Below are 12757 nucleotides of genomic sequence, written 5' to 3' on the forward strand. Positions count from 1 at the left end.
TGCACAGCCAACATGAGCGGTTATCGATCATCATAATATATTTGTACAGATCTCTCAGAAAAGGATATAGACAACTTTGTCATTTTTGTATGTTTACCATGAAAATATTAATAAAAGTTCTTACCCGTTTTCTGAAAAGTCACTACTGATCTTGTTTGTCACAATCTAGTTACTACATATTGAAGGAAAAGGACTGTCAAAATCGCATTTTACCGTTACTCAGATACTGTGAGCATCATTGACAGATATGTATACGTAGAGTTAAAATTTGTCAGCTTATCATACATATAGACCGATTGTTATCTGCTATTTCAAGCGGAGGAAGACACCCAAGCCCCTTAATCATGTTAATGTACAATAATCTCAAAATGTTTTGTTTTCTAAACAGGTGTTTCGTCCATGTTGACTAAATGTATTCATCCTATGGTATTCAATAAGTGGGTATGCTTATTCTTAATAGAGGCCTAAATAAATGTTAAATGAATTCAACAGTCTTTAAACATTCTACGACAAACTTCAAATTCTTCAATGAACAATATTATAAGATATATTTTACAAGTGAAAATAGTCATAGATTGAGACTTATCATGTTTTAGCATCTGTGCTTAGGTAGCACTCCACAGTTAGAAAATAAAATTAAAAATGAGCCACAAAATGTTTTATCATCTCCTATTCCTGGATTTGTAATACATTAACCTAACTGTTTGTGTTGTACATGTGCATATGTATGTAATCAGTATCTTCCAAAAGTTAAAAGGGTGAACAATAATTCCTTTTATGTGTTTCCATGGCAACATTCTACATTTATTTACCATAAAATATTGCAAAAAGGGGGGTGAACATGTCACATATCCCCCCAAAATTTGGATCAAACTAGAATTTCAATGCCTTTGAGTGATACCTGTTTAGAAACTGTTTACATTAATCTTCCAAATGATCAAATAAAAAACGGGTGTCTTTCGCCTCATTTTTTCGTAAAATCTTATCACAAAGTTCGTGCGACAAAAAGTTGTAAAAACACATAACAAAAATTGCCGGACAAATGTATGGTACGGACATGCAAATACGGACTGTCATACAGAAAACAGCCTATATTACATACATTACATGACCTTCATGTTCATATTAACCCAATACAAAGGCTTTTTAAATACTCAGCTATCCAAAAATGAATTTTATTGCACACTAGCTCTCATATTTGACAAATCCACAGGGGCCAAAATGCGAAACTACACACCTATCTGTGGAGTGCTACCTTATGCTTTAATTTATGAATTGGTGATTGCTTTACGCCGCCTCAGCACAAAAATATTTATCGCAGAGAAGTGCCATCGCCGAAAGAAGACCAAACGAATGAATTTAACAAGTATCTCCTTTTTAGGTCATAATAGTACATGCAGTGTTTCCAATTGCATTGCCAATGTCAGTTGATCTATTTTCAAGCACTCCAGGCGATATTAGTGTTTTATATATTTACATTTATTCAAGTACGATATCGTTTGTGATCTTTGTATTCTGAAGCATTAGTCTATTTGTCTCGAAAGTTACATAATATCGTTTCACATGAGGGTCTTTGATTACAAAGATAGCCTACGCGAATTTGAATTCTCCAAGTTTAAACGATCCCACAAAGGTGGCCCATTAGAAAGAGTTAACAACTCCTTGGTTTCTCTTTTTGTATATTGACATACATGTACATCGTCCTGAGCTTTTACCATTAGGTACATCACACTGAGATTCCGGTTAATGGGGTTAAGTTTCTGATAATTTAAAAATTGGTGATTTGCCATCTTGCCTATGTCAATTGCGATATTTTGCATTTTATGTAACATGTGCTATTCTACATAAATACATGAAACTTGAAATTCCTTTTATTCCTTTTCTTCAGAAACTTTCGGTCAACACTGAAACTTTCTATCTGAATTTGTCTGTATGGGATATGCATTACCGGGTTGGTTAAACAATATCCACTCATTATTTTCAAATTGTAAAGTCTTTAAAAATTTATAATTAGAAATCAGATTCGTTAATTATAACTACTTTGGGTCTTTTCAGGGTTTTTTTACTCATCAAAATTTGAATAAATGTCCATCATGTCTGATGCAAGAACTTGTTGGGTTAAATGAAAGATCGTTAAGGTTTATAGGTAGATACATCAACTGGTCAATTTTTAGTTCACAATGCCTAACAAAATAATTCAAATATCAAAATGTTCATCTTTGTCCTCTGTCTATCATCTCTATTTCATTAAAGATAGATATGTCGCTATCATGTACACACTTTAATTTATAATACGAAGATTACTATGTGTTATCTCAAGTTCATATCTTAAGTTTGTTAAGATAAATGATTTGATGACAAGGCGATATGATAATCTTGTCCAACATGTAAATATTTGTTTTGAAATTTAGTGTATATCCATCTTATGTGCCATTTTATGTAAAGGCATGTTGTCTTCCCTGCTTTAGAATCGTTTCATATTGTCGCCAGGACAAAACTTTCAGAAGTTGCAGTTTCTTGGGAAAACCTTATATTTCGAATAACGTCTTTGCATGTAATACCAGGTGTTTTAGTATATACTATGCAATATGCTTTACTGTTAATCTTTCTATTATAATATGGATGTTATACTGAGTTAAACGGTAAGCTACCATCTTTCAAACGATATGGTTGTTTCTAGTATGTGTCATGTTATTATATGTGTACACTAAACAAATAGTTGTCTATAGTCTTCAAGATTAAATAGTACACGAATACGCACATTAATCTGGTTTTCATGCACGCACATCGCACATAATACTCATTATGGTTTTATGCACACAGATCGTAGTCAATACTTAATCTTGTTTTATGCACAAATATTGTACTTTAATACTCAATCTAGTTTTATGCACACACATTGTACTTAATACAAACTGGTTTCATGCACATACACTGTGCTTAATACTCAATCTGGTTTTATGCACACAAATCGTTGTTAATATTCAGTCTGGTTTTATACACACATTGTACGTAGTACTCAATCGTGTTTTATGCACACAAATCTTACTGAATACTCAATCTTGTTTAATGTCATAAAGCAGAAGTCTGACATAGATCTGTTTTTTTGGTAATTATTAGTTTATAGCTTGTACTGTCAAAATAATCCATTATACAAATTATTATACTTTCACAGCTATTCTTCAAGTTAGTAAATCTGTGACAATACAGAACATGTCAGTAGACGTCAACGAATATTTAGAAAGCGTCCTAACTGATTTAGGAGTATGTGGAAAATTCCAGCTACTGTTTTACTGTCTTGTTTATGGAAGCATGGTGCCAGCTGCATTCAGTGTTCTGATGATGGCATTTGGTGGGAAAGAGCCAAATTGGTCATGTTACTGGTTGTCAAAGAATGGCCAGGTGGTAAATATTACATCTCAAATGATGTGCAAGCCAGATAATTCTACAACTGAAGCGGTTTGCTTTTCAAAGACATTTGATTCCTCCATGTCTACAATAGTTGATAAGGTAATTATATATCCGGCTTTTAGTGTGTCGATACTTCTTGCAGATCTTTCATGCTAAAAGCATATGATAACAAATAACTGCATGTTGAAATGATGTCTTTCGAATTCGAAGGCCAAGCCTTTGGAATTATTCAAGAATCGAAACCTTTGGAAGGGGTATTCAATTATCCCTTTTATCTTTTCCACAAGTACAGTCATTTTCGCAGAACATTTTAATCGTTAAAAATGTGTTTAACTGAGTCATTGAGTAACAAATGCTTAAAAATGATCAAAAACGGACGAGAATGGCTATTCCGATTTTAAAATTTTGAGCATAAACATATCTCCAGTTTAACAAAAAAGATATTCAAAACAAAATATCAATCAAAATTGTACACTTATATTTTCTTTCAATAAAATTCAATGCTTTTTTTTCTCTGAATATCTTTCCTCGAAACATCTTTAATATATAATACTTACATACATCCTAATACAACGTATAAATAAAACTGAAAATATAGTGTTCAGTATGAATACTGATATCAAACAGACTAATATCTGGTGAATATCTTAGAGATATTATTTTATGTATATGTATGTGTAATGCTTTTTTAATTTTCATCATAAAAGGTCAAAATCAGTGGCGTTTTCATCCTTTCTTTTTTAACTTAGAAATAATCTAAAAGTCTATGTTTTCCAAAAGAATATTGCAACCTAATTTTTTTTAACCAATGTTATTGTGTGCAAAAAGAAATTTCAAATGCTGCATCATTAGGTAACATTGTTTTCAGTTTTGAAACAATTGCTGATGTGTGTTGATGCGACAAAACATTCAAATTTGAAAATTTAGCTAGAATGCCTAAAATGTTTTACTGTTTTTAAGTTTATTGTTACATCTAATATTCAGTGGGACCTAACATGTGACAAAGAATGGATAATATCAACAATAACAACCATACAACTGGCAGGACTACTTTTTGGTGCATTCATGTCCGGTCAGATCGGCGATTTGTTCGGGAGAAAACCAACTTTTTTTGTTTCATTTATTATGCTTTTCACATTCAACCTCTTGGCAGCTTTTTCAGTAAGCTGGCAAATGTTTGCAGTTTTGAGATTTTTCATTGGAATTGCAAGTGGATGGTATTTGACAATTTACATTATAATTTTGGCTGAACTAACTTCAACTAAATATAGATCTGGTATAGTGGCATTTCCAGCTTGGCCAATAGGAACAATGATTTTTGGATTATTTTGCTGGATTTTACACGATTGACAAAGCATTCAGATTGCAACTGCTATTTTGTGTCTACCATGGCTGATTGGACATTGGTAAGAATGCATTTAAACGTAGGTTATATAGCAAAGAAGATGGATAATTTTAATGGCTGTGAACAGAAAATGAAAATGAAGAACTAAAAGGATCAACATGACAACAAAAATTTGACACTTTACACAAACTTATTAGTGTAACTAGAATACAAGAGAAGAGCTCAACAATACTATAATACTATTTCTATATAAATCCTTGCTGCAATGTACGTACGAATATTGTATATATTGTGTTTTTTTAGCTTTGTACCAGAAAGTTACAGATGGTTTGTGTCAAGAAATAAAGTCAAAGAAGCTCACCAAGTTTTAATAAAAATTGCAAAACTAAATGGAAAACCACCACCAGATTTTGTTAAATTGTGTGACGTCATAGCTATGTCAAAGACCGAAAATACTAGAGATAGAAAACACACTGTTGTATATATTTTGAAGACAAAACATCTTTTAAAAGACTCTTTACTTTTGAATGTTTGTTGGTAAGTGTACCATATCGTACATGTATTTCGCGTGTGCTTTATTTTCTCATTTCTAATTCACTAGATTCACAGTAGACGAGAACACAGTAGGGACATATTGCCTGCCCTTCATTTGTTTCATTTAAATGGTCAAAATCTCAAAGTCTATCCTACTTAAAATGGAATATTAGAGAGTCTAAATCATAAACTTATAATATAGAGTTTTACAATTTCACATATCTCCATAAAAACCGCGCTACATGTTGCTGTTAAATGTAATTAGATACAAAGCAATTTTATGTCAAATTTTGCATCAAAGGACATCGCTATCCAAAATAAATTAATTTTCAATGGTATCCGAAAAATAATGCATAACTTTGGGTTTTTATTTACAATTTCAATCTTGTTCAGTTTTTAGAATAAATGCCAAAAAATTGGCAAAATCTCAAATTTGCATTTTTGTGCATTCTTTATATGTTTATAATCTGACGACGTATTTAAAAATATGCAAAACTATTTTTAGAACCATGAAGCATAAAGCACAAAGATTTTTAAAATATTGCCATGGTGTAAATTAAATTAAGGAAATATTGGTCCTAGTTCTCCTTATCATCATCGCGAACATTTCAATGTCCATTAATATGCAATTGAAAAAAGCAAAATGAGCCTTGAGAAGTTGCATTCGCCCCTTCAAATGCCCTAAACACAAAACAAAATCCAACACGAAAATAAATTCATTTATTACACAAAGACAAACAACAGTATACAAAGCACAACAGAGAAAACTAAAGACTGAGCAACACGAACCCCACCAAAAACCAGGGCCGAAGAGTAAGCAGATTCTGCTCTCATAAATTAATACTCATCCTTTATTTTTATTTTATTTTTTAATATTTAAAATTTATATTTCTTTTCAAGATCTATAAAAAGTCAGCATTATTTCAGTTAAACTTTTTGACTTTTGTAAAATAAAACAGTGCAAGTCAAATTTGTATAATTGTTCCCTTTTTAATTTCGTATTTTATGATAATAGTTTTTGAATATTACTTTGTCCCTTTGAATATTATACAATCTCTCTCTTATAATGATTTTATGTGGATATTGTTATGTTTGCCATTATAAGTATTTATTCTAGGATATCATGTGGATATGGATACTTTGCGATTTCTTTTGGTGTACAGCAGTTATCTGGAAATCTTTACCTAAATATAGTTCTTCTTGGACTTGTTGACGTAGTTCAAATATTGGTGTCTTTTATAGCTAATAAGTAAGTGATGTATATGCCTTATACACTGTAGTTTTCTTTATATATAGTGTAGTTATTAAACCCAAAATTATTACAGTTTTGACACAACAAATGAAAACCATTCGACCTATTATATACATTCAACACGTGCATTATTTATAAACAAATACACTTGGTAATGTCTGCATAACGGTGTACACAACTTTAATGAATATATTTGTTATTTATATGCATTTAACAGAAGAAAAAGCTTAATACTTACTCAATATATGAAAAAATATGACTAGTACATGCAAAATAATGTCCGTAAATAATTAACAAGAATCACCGGGAACAAATCATATAGTAATATATGAATGTCACACTAGGAACAGATTATGGTTGACATTGCACATTACAACATGAAAAGAAACGATATCGAGGGCAAAATATTTGTTTTCCTTATTATTTGACCACTTTGTCATTTTCGTAATTGTATCGTGTTTTTAAATCCAAATTCAGAGAAGTTTGTTTTCACTAACTTCGTGCTAATATGTGTATGCGCAAGACCAACTTGTCGCTGAATATCTAAGAAATTGATACTGCAAAGGAGCGTGGTTTGATGACCAGAATGGATCGACCCTTAGTTTTATTTCTACTATCAGAACGATTTTCCCCAAACTGTTTTAAGGATTTTAAGTCATTTAAATACTATTTTACAATGTACTAGTACTTTCTTTTTTAGGATTGGTAGGAAGAGAACTACTTTTATATTCTTTGCAGTTGCAGGAATAACAGGAATTGCTGTTGGAATTCTACAATTTCTAGGTATAGTATATAATTTTTTGTAGTGTGTTGTAAATCTTTCAATATTTGAAGCAAATACTTAAATTCATTATATTCTACTCTTTCTTAAACATCCGTCGCTGTATCTCTAACTTTGCATATTAAAGATCGTTAGATCCTTTATGGATAATGTTCTTTATTTTTTTTACACCTACCAAGTTTGCTTTGCATATACTATGTCAAAAAATGTTTGGTCTCTCTTAAGGTGACAATCTTTTATTTAAGGAATGACTGTAATATTTTTTCTGTCTATGAAGATATAACATAAAAAATTTGGTGCACACTGAATAGCTCGCGTAGCGGGTTATTTAACAGTGTGCACCACATTTTTTATGTTATTTAGAATAGACATAAAAAATATTACAGTCATTTCTTATAATTTAATTCTAAATTCTATTTTAAAGCGTAGAAAACCATGGAAAAACGTTGACGACGTCACGGTCACATGACTAAATTATGTGTATGGGCTGATAACAAAATAACGTCAGTCAATCAGAAGACGCGTAACTTCCAAAATTAGATTAATAAAAATTAATATAATACAGTTTACTATCTTATGTAATAGCTACAGTAATTATATTTTTAGATCTAAACAATAAAGGACAATTGGTAAATGGTTTTGCCTTTACGTCTAAAATGTGTGTTAATTCGGGATGGATTTCCCTCATCATCCTTACGTCTGAGATATATCCAACAGTTGTCAGGTATTATCAGAAACACGTCTTAACAATTCCAATAGTTTATGCAAGTATGTTATTGAATTTATTAGCATCATGGCAACCAGAATGTTTATATATGTATAAACCAGTTTGATGAAGTCACAAATGTGAATTTCTACACAGGCGAAATATTTCTGTAAGTGTTCTTGAAATGTTTCATCTTAACAAAATTTTTGGTGCATTGTTTTTTAATTATAAAAAAGGCTATGTTTACGAAGTTAATTGTTGTGTACTCAGAAATTTAACATAAAGTCCTCTCGACTTTTTTTTTTAATTGTGACTGAACTGTTAAGTTCACACATCAACAATCTCCTTCAAATAACCTGAATTACTTTGTTGATAAAAACAATCATGAGTAGCCGGGTTGTTTTCTAGATTAATCTTCAAGTGGAACGATAAAACCCCCGTTATTTGAAAGCCAGAGGCGTTCAAGTTAAAAAAAAAAGTAGAAACGTTAGCCACTACATGACTAAAAAGGACATAAATGAATAGCCAAATTCATCTTAGGACAAGTGTGCCTGCGGAATAAATGAATGTTAGAATGATTCAAATATGTGTTTCATAGTTTTAATTGAAATCTTTTGAAAACTGGATAGATCTTAATTGACAGCAATCGGAGCGAAAACTGTTTACCAATATTCGAAGTTCACGTAAATGTTAGTTGATGTAAAATAATTCTTTAGTGAAGGTTTCTCAGTAATACCTTCATATTGCTTACTATATAACGAGAGATACCTTCTATAAAGGAAAGATAATTGTGGCTTAAATTTCAAGTTTCAAATGACAAATTTGAACAAATACATAGACAATAATAGTGCATTGACTTGACATATCAACGATATAAGGATGAGGCTTAGAAACGGGGAAATGCGAGGCTCTGCCGAGCTTTTTCCCCGTTTCGGGCCGAATCCTTATATCGTTGATATGTCAAGTCAATGCACTATTATTGTCTTTATACTGCAATCTAAAATAGTACATTTTCAATTGTTGTTTAGTGTGTATGTAAGTATTTGATTTAAATATTGGGAAACTTCCCCCTTTTATAAAAAGGCCTCATATCATGCAGGCGAGGAAATGTACAGCACAATGAAATGTACATCTACCTCCAGTCGATGATGAACAAGTTTGTTTGAGAATGAACTAAAATATCAACAATAAGCATAAAACATAATGATATATAAAATTGAGAATGGAAATGGGGAATGTGTCAAAGAGTATAGTTTGCAAACCAAAAATATTAATAAGAGAAATATGGTTTTTTTTCCAAAAATTGCAAAAAAAATAAGTTTATGTCGTTGTTTACATTGGAACCAAAAACAGGTTGAATAGGTCGTATGAATAATTAATTAATAATTTCGTCAATTTCTATTTAAATATTCATGAGAAAAGTAATATCAGGTCAGTGACTGTATATGACATAGAAATATACAGTCAACGCATTTTGACTGCTCAAATAGGAGGAGTGCAGGATAAATTACATTGCATTTCCTTCATTTGGAATCGTATGAACTTCAACCGTTGTTCTTCAAGTACTAGTATCTATTCATCAACTTTGATGAATCACTGTCTGAGTTTGACAAATGTTGTATGGATTATTTATTTAGTATCTTATATCTATATTCCATATACCTTTTTGTTCAATTTGTTCACTTTATTACTTTATTTTTATTGTCAACTTTATTATTACAGAAATGTAGGTTTCGGTCTGAACAATTCTGTAGCACGTGTAGGTGCAATGACAGCGCCACAGCTAGTATTCGCAGTAAGTAGTTTCGTATGAGTATAAAAACATCAAATGTACCGTATTTCAAGGTATTTACCAAACAAAAAGTCCATATTGGCTTGATAAAAATATAGTTCTTTGTTAGGGAAAAATTCTAAAACGCTCCTTCGTTCATATCTTTTATTGTCTTTTAACCGCGTTTTTAGACTTACTATAAATGAATTACCAAAAGCTGTCAGCATATATTGGTAGTGCAATATATTATGTTGACCCCTCGCCGCAAAATATTATATTTTTTCAGAGGCGGCGTATAGCAAATACCAATCAATCAATTATTCCATATCGTGTTTACCATCCATCAATGTCCTCACTAGTATTTTGTTGTAGACTGTCTCATTTTGGGACACTGCAAAAAATCTCATTAGAGGTAATAAGATGATCCTGAAATAATTTGTCTCAGAATTAACCTCTGTGCATTGTTTAGCGAAATACTGAACAAGTGGACTTGTTTTATGTTTAATGCTAATGTAGAATTTCTGTTGTGGATGAAGATTGATGACACTACTGTTAGAGTCAATGAGCAGAACACAACCAACTTAGAAAGAATGATGCAAAGACATTGTATATAATAAATAGTATTGAAGCGGTATTAGCTGTCAAATTCATGTTCACCGATTTGACTCAAAATCTCATATTATATTTAAAACATACTAAAACGTATATCCAATATTACAAAAAAGTATAAAATAAACAATCATCAATGCATGGAATCTATTAAATGTTTCAGCATTTCATGTGTATTTTACACTTTCAATGTTGACGTTCTCTTCCTTTTAATAGCTAAACGAATCTAGTACATGCGTAACCCATCTCCAGCTATGGAGTTAAATTGAAGGATACATGAAAAGGGTTCCTATAATTGTTAACTTTTTATACATTGTGACTTGGATGGAGAGTTGTCTCGTTGGCACTCATACCACATCCTCTTATTTATCTCAATTAGGTTAAATTATTGACCTGCAAGTAAATACAAAATCAGCGATGTTTTTGAGCTTATTTTTAAAATTTAGACAAAACTAGCTGTTAATAACGAAATATTATTTTAAAATTTCACTTTTATCAGTACTTTAAACAAAAAGAATCGTATTTTAATTTTTTGTCTTAATCGTTGCATGTGCCCTTTTAAGTAGTTTTGCCTTTGTATAGATTATAAGAATGACTGTTTTCGAAAATATATCTGTGTGGCCTGTTTTTGACTTGGGAATGGCACTGGAAAGATAAGTAGAATCATACTATTTGTCCTTTTTGTATAGAGTGAACATTTTATATTTCAGAGTAAACATATTCCAGGACTATCTTACTTGCTGCTTGGAGGATTGTTCCTTCTTTCTTGCATCTGTTTAGTCTTTTTACCAGAGACGAATAGGAAAGCTTTGAAAGACACCATAGACGAGAACGAAGAGCTATAAATAAAATGTTTGTACTATATCATGTTTAACGACGGGGGTAAAGGGTTATTTTCGTACAACGTGATCGCCGTTTTTATTTCCCATTCAACGTGTTTTTACTGTTTTTATTTGACGTTCAGTCGTGCAAGACAGGTGCCTCGTTCAACGTGTTCTGCTAGTTTAATTTTACGTGGATCGTGATTTTTAAATGATTACTTTGCGTGCTTGGTATTTTTCAAATAAATTTCAAACACTAGGCAGGGATCGTCAAGAAAAAAATTGATTGAATTTTGTTTTTTGATAAAGCTGAAAAGCCTATGATGTTGTTCTTTTATTTGCATGTTAAAAGTTAAGAAGATCGTTATATACTTTTTTAAAAGCCGTAAACCATTTATATTGTAAATGTGTATACTTAATCGGGAATATTAAGTAAAACAGAGAGTGTATATATATATACAAGAGGACAGTGACTCAGTCACAACAAAGTCTTATTTTTTGTGCAACGTTCATGACATAAATTATTTCACGTTCAACGTGAAATTATGTGTTATTTCACGTTTTTTTCGTGCAAGCACCCCCTTTACCACCCTCTTTAACTGTTAGAATCAAATAAGCAAATGGAACTTGTCAAGATGTAAAATTGTTGTTCTCTACATTTGGAAGATTTAACATAATTATGTTATGCCGATCAGCAGTGTGTCAAAGAGACCACACAATAAAATCAGTGAAAACAAGATTTAGTGTGAGCTACCGTTAACTTATTTATATGATATTTATATAGATGTTTATCCTGTCGACACATCCGGTCTCGTCCATTCTTGAGTTCCTGAATTTACCTTAACTTTCATTTGTTAGGTTTGGCGCTTTAAAACCAGGTTCAATCCACCATTTTCTTTATTTGAAAATGCCTGTACCAAGTCATCAATATGACAGTTGTTTTCCATTCGTTTGATGTGTTTTATCATTTGGTTTTGCCATTTGATTAGGGACTTTCCGTTTTGAATTTTCCTCGGAGTTCAGTATTTTTGTGATTTTACTTTTTGTTACCTTATTTGCATATTCTTAATCTAATTGTGACATTGGAACATCGGTAAACTACTGTTATCTAAATTGAAATTCCGTTCTTTCTTTTGAGTGAAGGGTATACGGATATACATGTACCAAACAATGTGAAACTAGACAACAATAAAGAAAAAGCAAACGACATTTTGACCTTTGTATCAAATATCAAAAAGCTATAATTTGTAGTTGGTAAGAAAAATGCAACGCATTTGTTGTCTTTTCCAATAACAGTATATCAAATAAGCGCTTTTCTGGGTTTTATCCTTATCAGGAAGGCCCAAAATATGAAAGTTAATGAAATATACAGAAAGTTCTTGAATACGTGTTGAGCTTTATATTCAATATAAAGAATAGAAAGAACGTGGCAAACAGGAAGTTGATAAGATTTAAACATCTACATAACCTGGTAAAACTATTGTATTTGGCAAAACCTTTCAGAAGTGTGGTCCTCAATGCCCTTCA

The 12757-nt window shown here is 31.4% G+C and overlaps 1 protein-coding gene across 1 annotated transcript; it reads left to right on the forward strand.

The window, feature by feature from the left end:
• The first annotated feature begins 3174 nt into the window (after positions 1–3174).
• Positions 3175–11318, forward strand: LOC139497156 (solute carrier family 22 member 6-A-like). Its single transcript, XM_071285245.1, has 8 exons — positions 3175–3510; positions 4396–4817; positions 5060–5293; positions 6408–6539; positions 7243–7325; positions 7930–8047; positions 9752–9824; positions 11120–11318. The coding sequence occupies exons 3-8, from the start codon at positions 5193–5195 to the stop codon at positions 11252–11254; spliced, it is 642 nt and encodes a 213-aa protein (XP_071141346.1). The 5' UTR covers positions 3175–3510; positions 4396–4817; positions 5060–5192; the 3' UTR covers positions 11255–11318.
• Positions 11319–12757: the final 1439 nt, after the last annotated feature.

This window comes from Mytilus edulis, chromosome 12 (genome assembly GCF_963676685.1).
Source record: "Mytilus edulis chromosome 12, xbMytEdul2.2, whole genome shotgun sequence".
Lineage (NCBI taxonomy): Eukaryota > Metazoa > Mollusca > Bivalvia > Mytilida > Mytilidae > Mytilus > Mytilus edulis.

Excerpts from the sequence above, each read along its gene's own strand:
- LOC139497156 (XM_071285245.1), top strand. The coding sequence starts at position 5,193 with ATGTCAAAGACCGAAAATACTAGAGATAGAAAACACACTGTTGTATAT. Across the intron at positions 6,540-7,242 it reads GTGTCTTTTATAGCTAATAA|GATTGGTAGGAAGAGAACTA; the intron begins GTAAGTGATGTA and ends TTTCTTTTTTAG. Across the intron at positions 7,326-7,929 it reads TGGAATTCTACAATTTCTAG|ATCTAAACAATAAAGGACAA; the intron begins GTATAGTATATA and ends TTATATTTTTAG.